Here is a 22632-nt window from a genome sequence, read left to right as displayed (position 1 = left end):
TCCCAGGCGACAGCAGAATTGACGAGAAACAATGAGAAAAGCTGACATGATACCAGGATTTAAAGAACGAACTGCAAAGACTCTGGCACAAGCCAGTCAAAGTGGTCCCAGTAGTGATCGGCACACTGGGTACAATGCCTAAAGACCTTGGACAGCACTTGAAAACCATTGGCACTGACAAAATTATCGTCTGTCAGCTGCAAAGGCCACCCTACTTGGATCTGCACACATTATTTGCCAATACATGCGTGCAGATCCAATACAACAGCCAGTATAGTGATCTTGTTTGCTGTGTACTAATCTTGTTGTGTATCAAATAATAATAATAACAATAATAATAATAATAATAATAACCCTTGGGAAGTGTTCGACTTGTGATTTTATGAAACGAAATCCAGCATATCTATCTTGTTTGCTGTGTAATAATAATAATAATAATAATAATAATAATAATAATAATAATAGCAGAAACCCCAGGGGCCTTCCATTTCAACTCCCTTCTGCCATGCAAGAAAAGCACAACCCAAAGCACCCCCTAAGCAGTGGGAGGGAAATAGGATTTTGGAAGCAAGGAAGGCAAGGGGAAAAGGATCTGGGTGTTGAGGAAGAAATACTTGGGCAAGGGGGGGGGGGTAATGGCTATGGGAGGGCAGGTGGGTAAATCACTTTGGCAGGCTAGAAATGACTGGCAAGCTATACTTTGAGGGGCCCTCGTTTAGACAATCACTGCTCCTCATTGGTACAACACAAAATGACAAACAATCTCTCTGGAGATGATGGAGTACCAGGGATGCATTAAAACACCAGCATTTTGCTTACAATGAACACATGACCCCATCTCATAATAGATATGTAAAAAAATGTGGTCTATATGTTAGATCCATTTCAGCACGATCTCCAATGCTCTTTAAACATAAGACAGTGAAAAAAGCTATCGCGGAAACAAGATAAACCCACTGATCCTTATGGAAACAACTTCCTAAAACTCTCTCTGAAAGGCAAGACACTTTCAAGGTAGCCACATGGCATGGGAGAGTACACATATGCCTGGTTAACTGGGTGCCAGGGCCTCAAAAGGGGTATCTCTTGCGTACGTGCCATCCTCGTTGCTGCGGTAGAAAACAAGGAAGGGGTCGGATTTGCCAAAGAAATCCTTCTTGTCGAGCTTGTTGGCACACAGCTGCATGGTGACAATGTCCTGGAAGAGAAAGTTCACATCAGAGCAAGGCAAAGGTGTGACAAAGACACCAGTAAAAATCAGAGGTACAGGAGGGAGGCTGAAGGCACTTGCAAGAAGAGGATTAATAACCGTATGTGAGAAATAAAGTAGTATATAAATGTAATAAATAAATAAATAAAGGCAGCAGGCAGGGAGGATATCAAGAAGAAATTTGTGTCTGCTGCGGTGGGATGAACAAGTCTGTCATTGGGTTGCTGTGAGTTTTCTGGGCTGCATGGCCATGTTCCAGAAGCATTCTCTCCTGACGCTTTGCCCACATCTATGGCAGGCATCCTTAGAGGTTGTGAGGTCTGTTGGAAATTAGGCAAGTGGGTTTATGTATCCGTGGAATGTCCACGGATGGGAGAAAAAAAACTGTTGTGTGTTGGAGGCAAGTGTGAATGTTGTAATTGTCCAGCTTGATTAGCATTGAATAGCCTTGCAGCTCCAAAGCCTGCCTGCTTCCTGCCTGGGGGAGGTGTTATTTGGCCCTCATTGTTTCCTGTCTGGAATTCCGCTGTTTTATGAGTGTTGTTCTTTATTTCCTGACCTGATTTTAGAGATTTTTTAAAATACTGGTAGCCAGATTTTGTTCATTTTCATGGTTTCCTCCTTTCTGTTGAAATTGTCCACATCAGGACAGTCAATAAAGAACAACACTCAGAAAAATGGAATTCCAGAAAAATCAGGACCAGCTAACACTCTTAAGAAAGTATTCCCCCAGACAGTAAGCAGACAGGCTTTGAAGCTGCAAGACCATTAAATGATAATCAAGCTGATCAATTGCAACATTCACACTTGCCTCAAATGGACAAGAGTTCTTTTTCCCACCCTGGACCTTCCACAGATATATAAACCCCACTTGTCTAGTTTCTAACAGACCTCACAACTTCTGAAGATGCCTGCCATAGGTATGGGTGAAATGTCAGGACAGAATGCTTCTGGAACATGGCCATACAGCCTGGAAAACTCACAGCAACCCAACTTTGTGTTTGTTGGGGATGAACAAGTCTGTCATTTGTTCTTTCTCTTATATTTCATATATTCTCCATTGAATTTATGGATAGGTAACTGGGCACTTTGGAATTCTCTTATCAAAAAGGAATCAAACTAAGTGATAACTCCAAAGATCAAGCTGTTCCAAACATGGAGGAAACAGGGATGTACCTGCTTGTCATGTCACCTTGAAAGAGATTACCTAAAGAAAAGAGTGGCCAGCCTACTTTAACCCTCATAAATATAAATGATTTGTATTGATTCAAAGCACTCAAGGCTTTCTACTTCGATGGTAAATCAATCTCATAATATGTTTATTTCCAGGCTATAGCATGTCTAAGCCACTACTGAATTGGAGAATCCCTGGATGAGGCTAATTTGATGATCACATTCACACATGATTTATTTGAGGCTTTGCTTTTGAGATTTATTTGAGGCTTTGTTTTTGTCCCAGCCGTTCTTTCATTGTTGCTTGGCTCAGGCTTTGAGAGTCTAGAGTAGATATGGGCAAACTTGGGCCCTCCGGGTGTTTTGGACTTCAACTCCCGCCTCAGGCCCCTTCCTTTTCCCCCTCAGGAAGGAAATATTTTTTTTGATGTTAGTCTTTTCCCCCTACAACTCCAACAATTCCTTTAGCCACGTGGCAAACAGGGATACAAGATCATGGGAGTTAGGTAAAGGTAAAGGTTTCCCCTGACGTTAAGTCTAGTCGTGTCTGACTCTGGGAGTTGGTGCTCATCTCCATTTCTAAGCTGAAGAGCTACCGTTGTCTGGCATAACTGCATGGAGCTCTGTTACCTTCCTGCTGGAGCGGTACCTATTGATCTACTCACATTTGCAAGTTTTCGAACTGCTAGATTGCAGAAGCTGGGGCTAACAGCAGGAGCTCACCCCACTCCCTGGATTCAAACCGCTGACCTTTCAGTCAGCAAGTTCAGCAGTTCAGTGGTTTAATCAGCTGCGCTAACGGGGGTTCCCTCATGGGAGTTAAAAGTCCAAATAAGAAACTTTTCTGGGGAACAACAAACTCCTTCTTTCCATATGTTCTCTAGAGACTCCATTTAGTGAAAATAAAAAGTGCATTGACCTGAATGTGCTCCGTATACAAAACTGCCATATTTGATTCATTTGCATTATTATACACTCCAAAGAACTCAAGAGAGTGCTGCATATGGCTCTCAAGCCATCTCCCAGCAGACCTGATGAACTTCTTAGGATCACTGCCTGCACATCTGAGAATTAACATCGTTGTTCAGAAATAGAACTTTCATAGTTTTATGGCAATCCATTAGCAATCCACTCAAGTTAGTGCAATTTAAATTTGAAATTTTATTGGAACATAGTACATTCTCATACATTTGGTTACTCATATATTGCTGAAGTTTTTTTTTTGTCGTGTCAGAAGTAAACATACTGCAAGTTGCTTCTGGTGTGAGAGAATAGGCCGTCTACAAAGATGTTGCCCAGGGGACACCCGGATGTATTACCATCCTGCTGGAAGGTTTCTCTCATGTCCCCGCATGGGAAGCTAGGGCTGACAGACGGGAGCTCACCCCGTCTCAAGGATTTGAACCACCAACCTTCAGGTCAGCAGTTCAGCCAGCATAAGGGTTTAACCCATTGTGCTACCGCAGTTGACCTTTGATTAACAAACAAACATTTCAGAGGAAATTGTGGGAAACGATCAGCAATTTTAAGAAAATTATTCTGAAGAGCAATAGCAAGAACAAAAGGCAATAACAACTGCCCTTGGTTCTGGAGGCTTGTTTTCCAATCTAATTCCAAGTGGAAATACAGTACTATTTTCTACTTCTTATGAATGCAGTGTCTCCCAGGAAAGGGAAATTTTAGAACTCTAGCTAAGTGTGTACGTTCCTTCAGGTCCCATATGGACCTCTGGGACTCCAAGCACTTTACTGGTTTTTCTTAGGCAAGGAATACTCAGAATTGGTTTTGCCAGTTCCTTCCTGAGAAATCTTGCTTATAGCACTTAGTGATCTCCCACCCAAGCACTTAACAGATCTAGCCCTGCTTATCTTTCAAGACAATATGGGATCTGGTGCCTTTTAGAGCAGTGGTTCTCAGGTGTTTTGGCCTATAACTCCCAGAAATCCCAGCCAGTTTACCAGCTGTTAGGATTTCTGGGAGTTGAAGGTCAAAAAACATCTGGGGACTCCAAGTTGAGAACCACTGCTTTAGGGTATTTAGATCCCGACAACAGCTTAAACCTTTGAACTGTTGAATCTGCTGACCTATAAGTTAGCAGTTCGAAGTTGCGGGTTGGGGTGACCTCCTGTTTTCAGCCCTAGCTCCAGCCAACATAGCAGTTCAAAAACATGCAAATGTGAGTAGATTAATTGGTACCGCATTGGGGAGAAGGTAATAAAGGCACCCATGCAGTCATGCCGGCAACACAACCAGGAGGTGTCTCTGGACAACAGGCTCCTTGGCTTGGGAATGGAACAAGAGCTCCTCCCCATGGCCAGAGTTGAGCACTGCCTCCAGATAGCCGGAGATGAAAGAGGAACCCTATCCCTTTGTTCGTTGTATTTGTATGTCATTGTTACTTCACTGTATTAAAAGGCCTATCTGTGTATGTTGTAATCTGCTCTGAATACACTCGTGGAGATAGAGAGGAATATAAATGAAGTGTTGTTGTTGTTGTTATAGCTCTTGATGATCTCCCATTGGCCCTGCTTAGCTTTCAAGATAAGATGGCATCTGGTGCCTTTAGGGTATTTAGGTCCTGGTACACTCTGACAATCCTAGCTCATAAAGTTTTTTTTATTTTTGTGAAAAATAAAGCAAACAGAAAAAGCAGCAGGAAAAAACAAAAGGATAATAAATTGCCAGACTTGCCAATATTGTGACTGATGGGAAATGAAATCCAACAACATGAGGGGTCACACATATTCCCATCCCTGTTTATGTGTGGTTTCTTTTCACAACACCCATTAGGGATGGTCCCACAAGAGGAAAATGGACAACTCACCCGACAATTGCTGAGCTCTTCAGCAGATAACAAAATACTGCCACATTTTTTCCCTGGAACTCCTCTAAAGAGAGAGAGGGAGGGAGAGAGAGGGAGGGAGAAAAGTTTAGTGTTACTTCAAAGCTATTCTCCAGACCAGAGCTCAAAAAAGTTACCTTTTGGACTGTAACTTCTAGAATCCCCAAGCTAGTTATATTTTCTGTGTTACTTGAGTACCTGAGTGGGAACAGACTGCTATTTTTACTAGGGTAACACGTGATAATTTTTGTGGTGCTGCTACTGCTGCTTTTGTCATCTGCAGTTATATATTCTTGGTCCTGTCATTTCTAGAATAGATCATACAGGTTGAGAAAGAGAAAGACACTGTTTACAGAGTTCTTCCAGAGTCCCAGCTGTCTTAATCTGGCTTGGCTAGCATTGATCTCTGCTAGAAACCATTCAAATACATTGAGAAACATCGAGTGCCAATTACTGTATATATTCAAAGATAAGATAAGTTTTCAGCCCCTTTTTTTGAGCTGAAAAAGCCTCCCTCAGGTTATAATGGGGTCAAGGCCGGATAGCGTAGCCTGGAGGCCATTGCTTGCAATATATGATATATTTCTCTCTTTTCTTACCTCCCTTAACAGTGTGTTTTCTTTTCCAGAACTCCTTGTTTGTATGGCTCTCTTTCACACTCAGCCAATGTCCTGGCTTTTTGTGTGTATATCTAAATGTATTAACTTTATATGTGCATTTTTGTTCCCTTGGAAGTGTTCTCTGGCCTTTGCAAACTCTATAGATTTATAAATATGTTTCTATATATGCATGTTTTTCCTCAAGTTTATGCAAAACATCAATCTGTCTATCTATCTATCTATCTAAATTAATTAATTTTATATATGAATTTCCCCCTCATATGTTTGCAGATCTTTGCAAATCCTATATACATATAGATATCCAGAGATTTTCATGTACCTGTATATCTGCATCTATATGTATACATTATTTTTATATATGAATCTTCCCCTCACATGTTTGCAAGTTTTTGCAAATCCTATATATATATATATATATATATATATATATATATATATATATATATCTGTATATATAGAGAGATATCTAGATAGCTATATATGAATATAGATATATAGGGGGAAATGCACACATAAATATAGACATGTCTAGATGGATATGAATATATATATGTGTGTGTGTGTGTGTATATATGAATATATATATATATATATATATATATATATATATATCGCTTGCAAATATTGCAGGGGAAATACATACACACACACATATATAGAGAGAGATGTCTAGATAGATATAAACAGATATATAGGGCTTGCAAGTATTTCAGGAGGGAAATGCATATATAGAGAGGATTTGCAAATGTTTCAGGGGGAAAGGCATATGTGAAATTAGTATATATCATAGATCTATATCTAGCTCTGCATTGTTTGTATAGGCATTGAATGTTTGCCTGTTACTGTGTTGGAAGCTGGCCTGAGTCCCTATAGGGAGATAGGGCTGGATACAAATGAAGTTATGGATAAAGCATGAGGATCTTGGATGAACGGATTTAACCATATGTCTTATATTTTATATTGTATTTAATTGTTCTTAATGGATTTTATATATTGTTATGATTCTATGTTGTCGGCATCAAATTGCTGCCAATTGTGTAAGCCGCCCTGAGTCCCTCGGGTGAGAAGGGCGGGATATAAATGCTGCAAATAAAATAAAAATAATAAATAAGTTTTTAATCATTATCATCATCATCATCATCATCATCATTATTGTTAAGTTATTGTTGATACCATATTGTTTTTGTTGACCCTCCTTTTCCACTTACAGAGCTAGCTTACTGTTTTTCTTTGAAATGTGGTAAATATTCAAAAACATTTAACCTACTGATGCCTCAATTAATGCAATTTTATTGGTATCTATTTTTATTTTGAAATTTACCAGTAGCTACTGCATTTCCCTCCCTTGGCTAATACTCGAGTCAGTAAGTTTTCCCAGCTTTCGTGGTAAAATTAGGTGCCTCAGCTTATATTTAGGTCGGTTTATACTCAAGTATATATGGTACATTGCATTTGGACTGACTTGGGAGCTTGGGGGGGCACAACAGAGATGAGAGAACAGTGACCTGATGGTTGTGTCAGGCCGCAACAGTCCCTAATTTCCTTCCTAGCATGGCAATTGCCTGTAATGAGTGTGGTGGGAGCATAGTGGCATTTGGAATGGTCCGTGGCACTTGGAGGCATGCTCTGTCAGGAAGAATTAGTGGTGGAAAGCAAAAGACACACACAGAGAGGCCCTGAACTCACCCACACACACACTTTCTGCTTGCTCCTGGGTGAAAAAAAGAGGAAGCTCAAGCACAGCCTTGTATCAAAGCCAAAAGAGTCCTAGGTCAAGCCAACAGGTTCCATCTGGGGAAAGCTTCAGATTAACACCTCCTACTCAAACCTTTCTGTTGGCCTGGCCATCTACACCTAGAGCATATGTGGAAACCAATTAGCATAACTGTTGACAGGAACCAGAACATCTGAACACATAAGACCTATTCTGGTCAGTGTGCACTAAATATGCAGACATTTCTGAGCCCAATTCAAAGCACTGCTTTTAGTTTGCAAAAGTTTATGCAAGAAGGACTGAAAAGCTTGAAGAAATGACTCTCCTATCATATCACAAACCAAAATTCAATGACTAGTGACTATCACTTTTCTTGCTCCCTTCTAGAAAGGTGCATCTAAACTGTAGAATTAAAGTCGTTTGACATCTCTTTAACCGAACTGGTTAAATGCAATGCAATACAAGGAGTTGTAGTCTTGCAGTCTTTGGTATTCTCTACCAAAGAGTTCTGGTGCCTCACCAAACTACAAAATCCTAGGATGCCATAGGTCAGTGGTTGTCAATCTTACTAATGCCGTGACCCCTTAATACAGTTCCTCATGTTTTGGTGACCCCCCAACAATAACATTATTGTTGTTGCTATTTCATTATTGTTTTGCTACTGTTATGAATCATAATGTAAATATCTGATATGCAGGATGTATTTTCATTCACTGGACCAAATTTGGCACAAATACTTGATACGTCCAAATTTGAATACTGGTGGTGTTGGGAGGGGGGTTGATTTTGTCATTCGGGAGTTGTAGTTGTTGGGACTTATAGTTCACCTACAATCAAAGAGAATTCTGAACTCCACCAATGATGGAATTGAACCAATCTTGGCACACACAACTCCCATGACCAACAGAAAATACTGGAAAGGTTTGGTGGGCATTGACCTTGAGTTTTGGAGTTGTAGTTCACCTACATCCAGAGAGCATTGTGGATTCAAACAATGATGGATCTGGACTAAATTTAGGACGAATATTCAATATGCCCAAATGTAAACACTGGTGGAGTTTGGGAAAAACAGACCTTGACATTTGGGAGTTGTAGTTGATGGGATTTATAGTTCACCTACAATCAAAGAGCATTCTGAACCCTGTTGGAGGTTGTAGATATAAATAAATGGAAGCTTTACCACAGTTTCTGAGCCAAGATAAACCCTGTAGTATAATAAAGTGTCACTCAGGTTTGTGTAACAAGTAACAGTAACTTTACTTCAGTTCAAATGGTCAAACAGGGCAACAATATATACAGCAGTCTCTCTGAATTCACACAGAGAACAGAGGAAATAAACAGTCATTTTAAACAGTCTTTAAATATGCTTCATTTGCCTTATAAATAATCAGGCTTTGGAAACCACACCAACGATAGAATTGGGCCAAATTTCCCACACAAAACCCCCATGACAGGAGGAGAGATCTTCAGCCTTCTCTGTCAAAGGGGTTCCTAAGACCATCTCCCCTTGGGGAGATAGGGCAGAATGCAAATAAAGATGATGATGATGATGATGATGATGATGATGATGATGATGATGATGATCAGAAATATAAGCGGCTGAGGGCGAAAAGGAAGGGGCCTGAGACAGTTAGGAATGGTGGGAGCTGGAGTCCAAAACACCTGAAGGGCCAAAGTTTGCTCAAATATTCTTGATTCCGTAAAGACAACAGAACCCCACTGGCATTTGAAAAAAAAAAACCCTGAACATATTCATGGCCCATTAGCATTGTGAGAAACTCCTTGTTTTAAATCCAGACTTGAAAAGTTACTAATGTGGCGCATTAGCCATGGCTGGCTGAGGGATCCTTGTAGCTGTTGCTCAAACATAACATTCCAACTTCTGTTCCAGACAGAGACTCCCAGGCACACGAATCAATACACTGTGTAGCTATTCCATCTTTTCTCTCCATAACTGATTGGACGAGGAAGAAAAAGATAGGAGAAGCAGTTGGAAAACACACAAAGCTCCAGATGAACCGTGCCATCTGGACCCACTGTTAAATCCTGTGAATTTACACAGAGTGACTTCACAAAGAAAACTTTAGTCTAGAAGCACTCATGCTTGTAGATTATGCATTTCAACTGATTCTGGTTTTATTATGTATCATGTTTTATCAACTAATTTTTTTTTTCGTGCAGGAGCAACTTGAGTCGCTTCTGGAGTGAGAGAATTGGCCGTCTGCAAGGACATTACCCAGGGTCGCCCGGATGTTTTTTGATGTTTTACCATCCTTGTGGGAGGCTTCTCTCATGTCCCTGCATGGAGCTGGAGCTGATAGAGGGAGCTCATCCGCACTCTCCCCAGGGGGGATTCGAACCTGGCAGCTTTCAGGTCAGCAATCCAACCTTCAAGTCATGAGGCTTTAGTCCACTACGCCATTGGGGGCTCCATCAACTAATTGATTAATTAATATACATTCTATCTTTATCCAAATGCTAGGATCCAGGAATGCTCACATAATCATTAAAAATACAGACACAGAATCACATGAGCTCTGCGAGTGCAGCATTTTTCCGATGAAGCAGAGAGTGTTTGAGGATCGGGACATCCATAGGGATACCAAGGTGCTTGTTTATAAAGCCATTGTCTTCCCAGCCCTGCTATACGCCTGTGAAATGTGGACTATCTACAGATGTCACACTCAACTCCTGGAACGTTGCCTCTGAAAAATCCTGCAAATTTCTTAGGAACACAGGCGGACAAATGTCAACGTGCTGGAAGAAGCAAAGACCACCAGCATTGAAACGATGCTCCTACGCCATCAACTCTGCTGGACTGGCCATGTTGTTCGAATGCCTGATCACCATCTCCCAAAGAAGTTACTACACTTCCAACTCAAGAACGGAAAACAGAATATTGGTGAACAGGAAAAGAGATTTAAAGATGGGCTTAAAGCTAACCTTAAAAACTGTGGCATAGACACAGAGAACTGGGAAGCCCTGGTCCTTGAGCTCTCTAACTGGAGGTCAGCTGTGACCAGGAGTGCTGTGGAAGTTGAAGAGGCATGAATGGAGGTTGAAAGGGAGAAACGTGCCAAAAGGAAGGTGCATCGAGCCAACCCTGACCAGGACTGCCTGCCACCCGGAAACCCATGTCCTCACTGTGGATGGAAGAACATGCGGGTCAAGAATAGGGCTCCACAGTGACCTACATATCTACTCCCAAAACACTACAATTGGAAGGCCATCATACTCAGAAAATGAGGGATCGCTTAAGGAAGTAAGAATCACAATTGTTCACAACAGGAGAGTGACAAAGAATTTTAATCCTGAAGACTTTACTCTTCCTCTACTTCCTAACACAGAGAAATCTCAACTAAAGGATATGTGGCATTTGGAAGAATAAACCACTATTATTGCTGGTAAGTGGTTACAGATAATGCCTGGATTCTCAGCCTCATGTTGATTCTTCTGTGACTTTCCCAACTGGGGAAAACATCTGGCTCCTAAATGAGCTGTAAAAATTGATTAAGAAATGCTTTTCAAGTTGCATTTGGGAAGGACAGAGCACAGGCAAAGCCATCTCCTGACTGAGCCAGACAGAATGCAGTGGAAGTTGTGTTAGTCCTATACCACTTCTAAAAAGAAGATCAATCGTATGGATCTTTCCTTCCCCTTCACTATCCTGTCTAGAGATGAAAATCCCATGCTGCAAAAATCCTATGCAGCCCTGGTATTCCTGTGTATCCTGCCAATGCATGAACTTGCCCAAAGGATAGTGGATTCTGTTGGAGATCAACCCCACACTGCCCAAGTCTCCAGTCCTCAATGAGTTTCGAATAGGCTGAGGAAAATCCCCCCCCCCCCCCCCGTCTCCTGAATGACAGTCGGAATATCTATTTCTTCTCTCATTTCGGTTTCTGCTCTCATTCTGATTGGTTATATAGAATGGATACTTTGCAGGTGTATGCCTTTCTTTTCAGCTTTCTGCTTTTACATCTTTTTGTGTGCTGTGTGTATTGAGATCTCTCTCTGCTTGCGTGTCAGGAGAGATGTCGTGTTTGGAGATTTCCCCCTCTCTTTTGAACCCAAGAAGAGATGGAGTTACTTAGTGTAACTAGGGCCCAGTTCTTTACTATTAAGAAATTTAGTTATTATTTTTGTTAATGGACCTTTTGTAATTTTAAAGACAGAACTCTGCATGTTTGCCTCCTAAGCTCTAAATCCATTACAGCCACATGGCACTTCATGCTCTGCTTGCTGTGAGCTGAATGCTTAACTATAAGTATCTTGCTTTTTCATATTTTGGATGCTCTGCTATTATTGGGTAGTTTTCTTAACAGAAAATCCTAACAGATTCAACTTACAAGAACTAATGAATAAAAAATAACAAGAGTAATTATTTTACCTAAAAACAAAGAACCTTTTCATCATAAGTACTACTTGATGGAGGAAATAGTCTGCCTCAGAAGATGACAGACTTTCTATTGCAGGTCTTCAATTAGAAATTGGATAAATGACTCTATAAAATCATAGATTTGAGGAGATCACTGGAGCCATCTGGTCCAACTCCATTCTGCCATGCAGGAATACACAATCGAAGTACTCCTGATAGATGACCATCCAACACTGTTTAAAAGCCTCCAGAGAAGGAGACTTCACCACATTCCATGAAAGCCTATTCCACTGCCAAACAACTGTTACCACCAGGAACTTTTTCTTGTGATCCTTTCCAGGTTTAGGAGTCTATAGTTCTAGACCAGTGGTTCTCAACCTGTGGGTCCCCAGATATTTTGGCCTTCAACTCCCAGAAATCCTAACAGCTGGTAAACTGGCTGAGATTTCTGGGAGATGTAGGCCAAAACACCTGGGGACCCACTGGTTGAGAACCACTGACCTTGTCTGTGCTACAAGGAAAGGAGGGTATATCTGAGCCCCAACAGAGTTTGGATGACCATCTTTAGGGAACTCATTCTTGCAAAGAAGGAGGCGGAACTAGATAATCCTTGTGATCTCTATGACTGGTTCCTTGTCTACTGTGGATGTATGTTCATGGGATTTTTGCCCCTCTTTCAGCATTAAAAGCTATTGACCATTTAAGGCACAGGAAAGATCTAAGAACTCAAGCACAGATGGACATAAGTGCAACATACACAATCTCTGTCGGTCTTGATTATGTCTTTCAGTTCTTGAGTTCATGGGATGAACTGAGAAGAACAGAAGTTGTGCTTCACTTCTGACAGGTCAAGAAAGGGATGACTGTTCCTCATTTCTTGAATTGAACACTAACATTTAGGAAACCCTGTGCGAATACCAAGCACAAAGCAGCTGCACTGCACGCAATAACATCCTGCAGAAACTTACTAATAGTGCATGGGGTGCAGACCCAAAACTAATAAGAACATCAGCCCTGGCCTTGTCTTACTCAACTGCTGAGTATGCCTGCCCTGTCTGACATAAATCTGCCCACATGAAGCAGGTGAAAATAGCATTGAATGAGACATGTAGAATAATCACAGGATGTCTGAAACTTACACCTGTGATGATAGACTCTATAAGCTAGCTGGCATTGCCCCTCTGATGTGCAACAGAAAGTTGCTGCCAATTGCAAGAGAAATGAGGTTGAACACAGTGAAAGCCACCCACTGTATGGCTCTCAGCCTCCTCCTAGTAGACTTAAATCAAGAAAAAGTTTCATGAGAACCACCATTCCTCTGAATGTTCCTCCAGCAACAGCAAGAATATCCCTGTGGGCAGCTAAACCAGGCTATCCCAACTGGATGGCCCCCCATGAGGGTCTTCCTCCAGGGGCAAACCAAGAATAGGCAACTTGGAAGTCCCCAAACAGATGCAGAAGTGGAGTGGGCAGATCAAAAGACAACCTGGCAAAATGACACTACCTAGAAGAATCCCCTACCTTGTGCAACTGTGGAGCAGAACAAACAACTCAGCATCTGTATGCTTGCCCACAATGCCCTGCCTCATGCACAAAGGAAGAACTGTTTAAAACTACAGACAATGCAGTCGCTGTTGCCTATTTTTGGTCTAAAACTGTTTAGCAACTTGTGATCCCTTTTTATCAGTTTTAAAGTTATTTATTTATGCAATGCTTTTGACACAACATAAAATAAAGGTCCCTTGGACCTTCTATTCTCTTAAGGTGAGTGACACAGAGCTTCAGCAGAATTACTGCAGCATAGAGCAATAGCAATCCCCCTTGGTAGGGAGAAAAGGGTAATGACACTCCATGAACCTTTTCTTTTTTTTAAAAAAGTATGGAATCTAATGAGTGAGTTCACGCAGAAAGAAAATAGGGCTTGAAATTAAACTTAGACGTTGGTTAAAATCAGTAGCTGTGCCTATCTATGGAAGAAATGAAGTAGAAATATGTATTAGTGTTATAAAGGTTTCCTTTTTGATAAACTGTAGAGGAGAAAGAGTTCATACTATTATATCTATAATTGCAATCGGGCAATTTGGAAGTAGCATATAACTCTTCTTTGTTAAATTTAATGTAGTTATTGTAGAGGTAATATGTTAATTGCAGCATATATGTATCCATATAATTTTTGCGGCATTTGTTCGGTTTCCTCTTTTTGTGTTATTTTTCTTTTTTTTATACCCACTATCTAGTTTCATGTAGTTAAAATATGTATGTCCCTCTCAGCCGCTTAAGCGGAAGGGGCCTGAGGCTGTTAGGAATGGTGAGAGTTGAAGCCCAAAACACCTGGAGGGACCAAGTTTGCCCAGGCCTGCTGTAGAAACACCAGGCAGGCTTCATGAGACCGCCTCTCCCATGACTCACGCGAGTGGCCGCTCCAGGCGACCTCTTTGGGAGCCGATGACTTCGCCCAGTGCCACGTAAACTTGTCCTAGGAAGTCCTGAAGGGAACGAAAATAAAAGATGATGAAACAACTGGGATATGGAAATGGAGACCTCATTAAATTAGTTAAGACCCCTCCACACTGATCTAGGCACCTCTTCTTAAACTGTGGGTCCTGATCCCAAATAGGGTCCCCCCAAAACGGGCAAACAATAAAATCTTTCTGAATGTTACCTAGTGACTGTTTTAGACATTTACATGAATGTGTTGTGCAGCATTTACGGTCGTTTCTGCAGAAGATGCTTCAGCTGTACTTTATAAAAAGGAAAATCCAACTTGGTGAGAGTGTGGATGAGCTCCCTCTATCAGCTTCAGGTCCATGAGAGGGGATATGAGGATGGTAAAAACATCAAAACATCTGGGTGCCCCCAGGCAACATCCTTGCAGACAGCCAATTCTCTCACACCAGAAGCGACTTACATTTTCTCAAGTCACTCCTGACATGAAAAAAAAAACCCTACACATTTGTCCCAACTGGCAGAACTGGATTCAAAGATTTTGTATGTTGCCATTCATTGCAACTGCAGTGTGCTGTAGTTGTTGGATTGCAACAGCAGGCATCTTTTGTCATCCTCACAGCAGTTACATGTGGTCAAACCAAGTAATACTTGGTTTTGCTTTCTGTGTGAACCACGGGGGCAGCTCAAGTCCTTCAGCTGCCTGAAACCAATGGCACAATGGTAAAATCGTCGTTGTCGTCATCATCTTCAGTATTTATACTTCATTTTCTCTCTTGACTGAGACATAAAGTGGCTTGTTGGTTCCATTTCTACTGCAGCCTTTCTCAACCTTTTTATTATTATTTACTGTAGATTAGGCATGGGCCAACTTGGGCCCTCCAGGTGTTTTGGACTTCCACTCCCACAATTAAGTGGTTGGGGGGGGGGGAAGGAAGGGGCCTGAGGCTGTTAGGAATTGTGGGAGCTGAAGTCCAAAACACCTGGAGGGCCCAAGTTGGCCCATGCCTAATCTACAGTAAATAATAATAAAAAGGCTGCTGAAGTTTTGATCTGAAGGCTGCCAGTTTGAATCCATGGGACGGGGTGAGCTCCCGCTGTTAGCCTTGGTTGCTGCCAAACTAGCAATTCAAAAACATGCAAATGTGAGTAGATCAATAGGTACCACTTCAGTGGGAAAAGGCAAAAAGACACTGGCCAAACGACCAGGAGGTGTCTATGGACGCAGGCTCTTTGGCTTGGGAATTGAGAAAGAGCACCTCCCCCAGAGCCAGAGATGAGCACCCCCTCCAGAGCCAGAAATGAAAGGAGAAGCCTTTGCCTTTGTCTGTGTATTTGTGTCTCATTGTATGTCATTTCTAGCAAAGCACTGAATGTTTGCCTGTGCCTTTAATCTGCTCTGAGTCCCCTCTGGGAGAAGGGTGGAATACAAATAAACTGGTATTATTATTATTATTATTATTATTATTATTAGGCAAGGAATACTCGGGAAGTAGTTTGGCAGTTCCTTTTCTTGAAATATAGCTTATAGTCCATGTGGTATGTAATCTCCCATCCAAGGAGATTGAATTAACGAATCTTGAATTACCCGAATTAAGAAGGATGTTTTCGGAATGCCACCTTTTATTGCGCTTTATAATCTGCTTTGATTGTTTCCAAGTGTTTCCAATGACAAAGCAAACAGTTTTACTATTTGTCTTGTCTGAGGCTTTCATGGCTGGAATCACCTTTTTTTTCCGTGTCAGAAGCGACCTGATAACATACTGCAAGTTGCTTCTGGTGTGAGAGAATTGGCCGTCTACGGAGATGCTGTTCAGTGGACGCCTGGATGTGTTACCATCCTGCTGGGAGGCTTCTCTCATGCCCCCACAAGCTAGAGCTAACAGATAGGAGCTCACCCCATCTAACAGATTCGAACCAGCAACCGTCAGGTCAGCAACCTAACTTTCTGGTCAGCAGTCCAGCTGGGACAAGAGTTTAACCCATTGCGCCACTGCGGCTGTTAAAATGGTGACAAACTGCATTAATTCTACAGTGTAGATGTTCTAGCCTTCTTGACCACAGTCACCATTTTGAATTATGACTGAGCCAAAATATAAGAAATCTTTAATGATAAACCTGGTACATTCATGGGTTTCCATGGACCATTAAGCCTTAATGATTAAGAAAGATAAAAATGAATTGATTTGACTGGTAAGACAAGAGTTGTCAATGCAGAGGCGTGGCATGTGTGGCCTGGCCCAAGAGTATTATACCACTTGACCACCAGAGGGCACTATGGCCCATGACCAGGTGATGGGCAACTCACCTTCTGCAAAGCCACATTGGTCAAAGCACAGCATGGAAAGAGAATGAAAACAGAAAGATTAGCAACTTAGGCCTGGAAAATCTTCTTCAGCCCCCCATTTCCTTTATGGTTCAGACCCTGGAATCAAAACAGATGTGCATTTTAATATACAGTCAACAACACTGAGCTAACATGCTGTTTCAAAGAGTATTTCTAGTCCCAAAAGAAGAAAAGAAATGGAAAATAAGGGATTACTTCAACTACATATACAGCAAGATACTAGGATAAAGGGCTTACTCCAAAGGCTCGCTAGAGAAAGTGAGATGGGGAAGAGTTTTGAGGGATAGTTTTGGAGGAATTTCCACACAAGTGAGGAACAGAAAAAGAATGGGGGCCTTTCAGTGAGAAAAGGACCTTTGTGTGATGGAGGGGATGTGGCTGAAACAGGGAACGTCATCAGAAAGGACATACCGGGAACAAGACAGGGAAATAAGCCTTACACACTTTCACCCGCCACGTGCCTCTGGAAAGTTCACACCATTTGGTGGTGTCAGCACAATGCCTCTGAACCAAAGCTTGGAAAAGATACTTTTGGGACTACAACCTCTAGAATCCCCCAGGGGCCATGTAGCTCTTCTGAGCTCTGGTAAGGTGGCCTATGAAGACAAAGTATCTCTGTTAACTAAACCAGTGGTTCCCAACTTTATTTTGACCAGGGACCACTCTCCAACATCAGTACCAAAAGGGTTACAAATCAGTTTTTGGTCAACTTTAGATTCGGCTTGGTTATTTGGGGTGCTGATTCAGAAAATTGCATTGGATAGACCACATCAGCTCTAGGGTTGTTGTGTGTTTTCCGGGCTGTATATTCCAGAAGTATTATCTCCTGATGTTTCGCCCACATCTATGACAGGCATCCTCAAAGGTTGTGAGGTATATATCAGCTCTAGTTTCTGATACAGAACATATGCCATCCAGTAGTCGCCATCTGCTTGCCCACAGAAAACCATATTTAATAATCTAGAGCTGATGTGGTGTATCCAATGCCATTTTCTGAATTAGCACCCCAAATAACCCCCGGAACAGGCCTAAAAATAAAGACACCAAGGAAAAAATTCTTTTGGTTGGGCTGTATTATTATTCATAGTAGTAACTGTGAGGCAGCGGACCGTATTTTAGTTCTTGTGGACCACTGGTGGTCCAGGAACCACAGGTTCGGAACCACTGAACTAAACAAAGGAGGCACTGGCTTTGTTGAACTGATTAGATCATTTTTGGAACTTCAATCAAATGATATCTTTCTTATAAAGAAAAAGAGAGAGAGATGCAGAGCTCTGTTGTAGAGACAGATGCTGTGACATATTGTGAACTGCTCATGTCCCACACCAGTAAAAAGTAGTGATATAAAAATAAATAAATAAAGGACTACATACAAAATGTTCCTGGTCCCAGAGCTCAAGAGGCTCTTATACCCTTGAGAGATGAGTGGAAAGTGAGTTTTACTTAGGTATGGCACAACCTGGTTTCTCATTTTTACAGGAGTCCTGTATCTTTAACTCAGCGAATACAGAGGCTGACTACAATTTTCGGAGAGAAAATATTGAGACAACTGGAAGTTGTTTCTTTGTTTTGAAAATTGTCCAGTATATTAACAATCCAAAGAGAAAATGACCATTACCTGGTGACAACTTGGGGGAGGGAGCTTCATGTAAAGAACACAACACATTGATCTTTCTTCAATGGTAGCAGCCTTCCACCTAACTGGGTAATGTGGACACAGACTCTCTAAGAAAACCTCTTGTGAATGACTGTGGATTGGAGATGGTTGAAGAGGTGGACATTGTACTCACATGTTTGGGCAGGTTGCAGGTCTTGGAGTCCACATTGTAACTGGAAAAGCACAAAGAAAACACATTACTGTTTCGACTAATGAACATCCTTGAAGTTGTAGAGAGCTTATTGCTGCTTTCTGGAACAGGAACAATAAGGAATGCAGAAAGTAGGCAAATAGTGATGGACTGGGGCCAAATATGCTTTGATCAGCAAGAACATTTATATCCTGTCATCGAAGGCTTTCATGGCCGTAATCACTGAGTTGCTGTGAATTTTCCAGGCTGTATGGCCATGTTCCAAAAGCATTATCTTTTGACATTTCACCTACATCTATGGCAGGCATCCTCAGAGGTTGGGAAGCCTGTCGGAAACTAGGCAACTGGGGTTTATATATCTGTGGTAGGTCCAGGGTGGGAGAAAGAACTTTTATCTGTTGGAGGCAAGTGTGAATGTTACAGTTAATAGCCTTGATTAGCATTGAAAAGCTTTGCAGTTTCAGAGCCTGGCTGATTCCTTCCTGGGGAATCATTTGTTGGGAGGTGTTAGCTGGACCTGATTGTTTCATGTCTAGAATTCCCCTGTTTTCAGAGTCTTGTTTTTTTTTATTTACTGTCCTGATTTTAGAGTATTTTTTAATACTGGCAGCCAGACAAGAGGGGTCCTCTCACCTCTGCAGGAGTCTACTGTATACCATGCAGCTGTGGACAAGTCTATATGGGGACCAACAAAGGCAGCATTGCCCAGATACAAATCAAGGAACATGAAAGGCACTGCAGACTAACTCAACCAGAGAAGTCAGCCATAGCAGAGCACCTAGTGAACCAACCTGGACACAGCATATTATTTGAGAACACAGAAATACTGGACCACACCATGTCAGACTACAAAGAGAAGCCACTGAAATCTACAATCATGCGAACAATTTCAACAAAAAGGAGGAAACCATGAAGAACTCTAAAATCAGGACAGTAAATAAAGTAGAACATTCTGAAAACAGGGGGAATTCTTTTATATTTTATATTTTTATATTGGATTTATAATTTTTAACTGTTTTATGTACTGTGTGTTTTTAACTGTGTATAGGCATTGAATTGTTGCCATTATTGTATGCCGCCCTGAGTCCCCTCGGGTGAGAAGGGTGGGATATAAATACTGGAAAAAATAATTCTAGACATGAAACAATCAGGGCCAGCTAAAACCTCCCAACAAAGGATTCCCCCAGGCAGGAATCAGTCAGGCTTCGAAGCTGCAAGGATTTTCAATGCTAATCAATGTGATTAATTGCAACATTAACACTTGCCTCCAACAGACAAGACTTCTTTCTCTCAACTTGGACCTTCCATAGATATATAAATCCCACTTGCCTAGTTTCCAGCAGACCTCACAATCTCTGAGGATGCCTGCCATAGATGTGGGTGAAACGTCAGAAAAGAATGGTTCTGGAACATGGCCATACAGCCTGGAAAACTCACAACAACCCAACGTTTATATCATTTGCCACTCCAACTACCCCTTCTCTGCTGTCTTCAAGCAAAGCTGCCATCTTCATAGTAGATGGCAGTATAGATCGATTTTTGCAGCAAGTATATATTACTATGAACTGCTTCTATTGCAATGCAAAGGATTTAGGGACATCTTGGACTTGAATGTGTAAGATCTCTTAACACTGGAGAAGACCTGTTCCTGGTGGAAATGAAACTTTGAACTTATTCATTAATTTGACTCAGCAGCTGTCTGTGTTTTAGGGGGCTCTCCTTGGGAGTATGAATTTGATGAAATGAGGAGCAGCTGCACTTCAACCCTGATGACTTAAGAGAACTGGGAAGAAAGATTGACACAAGAAAAGGTTGGGATCAGAAGCAGAGGAAAGAGACAGCATGCAAGCAGAATTGACTCACACATCAAAGCGCAAGTTCTGTTTCTCCTCAAAGTAATAGTCGAGGACAAACTTCCGGACAAAGTCTGGGTTTAGTGTGTTGTCAATCACTTCTGTGCGACCAAACTTGGAGGGAGTGGAGAAGGAAGCAGAAAGAGAAATGTAGGGAAAAAAAGTTAAAAGAGGTAACAGCATAGTGCTAAATCAGGCATGGGCAAACTTGGTCCCTCCAGGTGTTTTGGTGCATGGGCAAACTTGGTCCCTCCAGGTGTTTTGGTGCATGGGCAAACTTGCTCCCCTCCAGGTGTTTTGGTGCATGGGCAAACTTGCTCCCTCCAGGTGTTTTGGTGCATGGGCAAACTTGGTCCCTCCAGGTGTTTCCCCCAAGAGGCCTGAGGCTGTTAGGAATGATGGGAATTGAAGTCCAAAACACCTGGAGGGACCAAGTTTGCCCATGCCAGTGCTAAATACTAGAACTAAAAAGTAACTTCTTGAGGCTAAAATAGCCACTTGCCTAGACAAAAGTGAATATGCTTGCTAACAAAAAGGCAACCCAGATGGGACCTGTTGGCTGTCCCACAGACAGCTGCCTGGTCCTAGAGCCCTGGGGCGACCCCTCCTGACTGACCCAGCCTTGAACGTGCAAAGGGTACCTTCATTGCCCACACAGACTGCTCTCTCGTGGTCGGGTCAACCTCTGGACTCTGGCACAAAGGAGCAATAGAAGCCGAGGCTTCAGAAGCAAAGCCACTGATGGGGGGGAGGGGGGAATGAAACCTAGGTAAGAATAAAAAAGCAACCAGAGTGGCACAGTAAAGTCCTAGATAACAGGATCTTGAGCACATGTGCATGAGGCTGCGGTTGTTAGGTGTGCCAGTAGATAGGAGCCCCTTAGAGGACCTTGTGTACCCCAATCTGTATGTAGCCCTAAACTGTGGGGACAAGACTTCCAGTAGAAGATACTCCTGTAACCACAGCCCCTCGTGTGTATATGTATAATCTTGTTTATGCTTTTATATCACTTTATGAAGTTATTGGCAAAGTTTCCAACTTAGCCTTGGGAATTATCTTTGCCCACATTTTTCCTGCCCTGGGAAGATCAGCCAACATCTTGCTAAGCATCATTTGCATTTGACTGGATTTAATCAGCTACCTCAATGGAACCCATAAGACCCAGGTGACACAGAAGTCAACCAGAGTTAGGAGGACCACCTGACCTCTGTGTTGCAGCTTAGACAATACATGACATGTGTCATCCTAGTATGGCATTTCCAGTCATGGGCAACCATGCCACTGTCTTTGGAAAAGACATCTCCCAGCCATTGAACATTTATATGGACAACATTTTCTCTTTGAATCTGCATGGGAGTCTGGTGTTCGGGACACTGGGCTCAATCAGGAACTGGATACATAAAGGTTTTGGGACCCATCAGGGTCATTGCATCCACACATCAGGGATACTTAATCCCATCATCAGCAATCATCTCAGAGACCTGCCATTGTTCAGAGACCTGCCAGCCCCTCTTTCATCACTGGACAGAGCAAGATAGATTATTAGTCCCATTTGGAGCTGGTTATCCAGTGACTGTCTCTTCAAAGGCAAGTCGGAACATCCAGGCCTTTAATTCTTTTCTGAAGGTAGATAAGGAGGGTGCTAACCTAATCTCCCTAATCTACCTGGAGAGGGAATTCCAGAATGGACAGAGGGAAATTTGCATCGGAAGCAGGCAGCATTCTCCCATTGGCTGTGGCGTACCGGACTCCTGCCTCAGCAGGGAGACCTCCTTGACATCGTCCAGGTTTGGCCAAGCCGGGTCCAGCTGGGAGCGGTGGGAACTTTGAATCTGACATTTATAAAAATGTCTGTTTTGCTGTATAATGTATCTCAGCCTATTTTTGGCAAATCATCGCAGGCTGGCATCACTTTAAGCTGAAATTAAATAAAATACCTCGGTGGCTTCTGTTTCAACTTGGTGAGATCTATTCTGGAATATTGGCTTCTTTTTCTCACCAGGCTCAACGCACAGAGGCCTGGATCTCATTATCCACTGCTGTTTTAAATTGCTCAATAACAGTGTTTCTTGCTGGAAGTAGAAAATAGTTTAGTTCATCCACTAGGAGACCAGATTCAAGTCTTCAGATTGCAACTCTAGAGGCAAGGTGTTGGACAAGATGCTTGGACTGGACAGAAGAACGGCAGGCAGTGGGCACCTCATGGGGAAATTTGCCAGAAGGCAACTGAAACTTATCAACA

At 42.1% G+C, this 22632-nt stretch overlaps 1 protein-coding gene across 2 annotated transcripts in view; it reads right to left on the bottom strand.

The window, feature by feature from the left end:
* cpne9 (copine family member 9) overlaps positions 1-22632 on the bottom strand; it is a 103593-nt gene that overhangs the window by 28268 nt on the left and 52693 nt on the right. Inside the window, exons 4-9 of one of the 2 annotated variants that reach the window (XM_003217913.4) lie at positions 20401-20504; positions 18520-18559; positions 16691-16693; positions 14347-14423; positions 5208-5271; positions 1095-1198 (exon numbers count right to left, since the gene is read on the bottom strand). In XM_003217913.4, coding sequence (XP_003217961.3) covers positions 1095-1198; positions 5208-5271; positions 14347-14423; positions 16691-16693; positions 18520-18559; positions 20401-20504 — 392 coding nt within the window. Of the gene's footprint in view, positions 1-1094; positions 1199-5207; positions 5272-14346; positions 14424-16690; positions 16694-18519; positions 18560-20400; positions 20505-22632 lie in introns of those variants that run through there. The other variant, XM_062973740.1, reaches the window with a different exon arrangement.

The sequence above is a fragment of the Anolis carolinensis genome, chromosome 2, assembly GCF_035594765.1.
Source record: "Anolis carolinensis isolate JA03-04 chromosome 2, rAnoCar3.1.pri, whole genome shotgun sequence".
NCBI lineage: Eukaryota > Metazoa > Chordata > Lepidosauria > Squamata > Dactyloidae > Anolis > Anolis carolinensis.
Note: the sequence above shows the minus strand (reverse complement) of the source record. Positions and strands in the feature narration are given on the sequence as shown.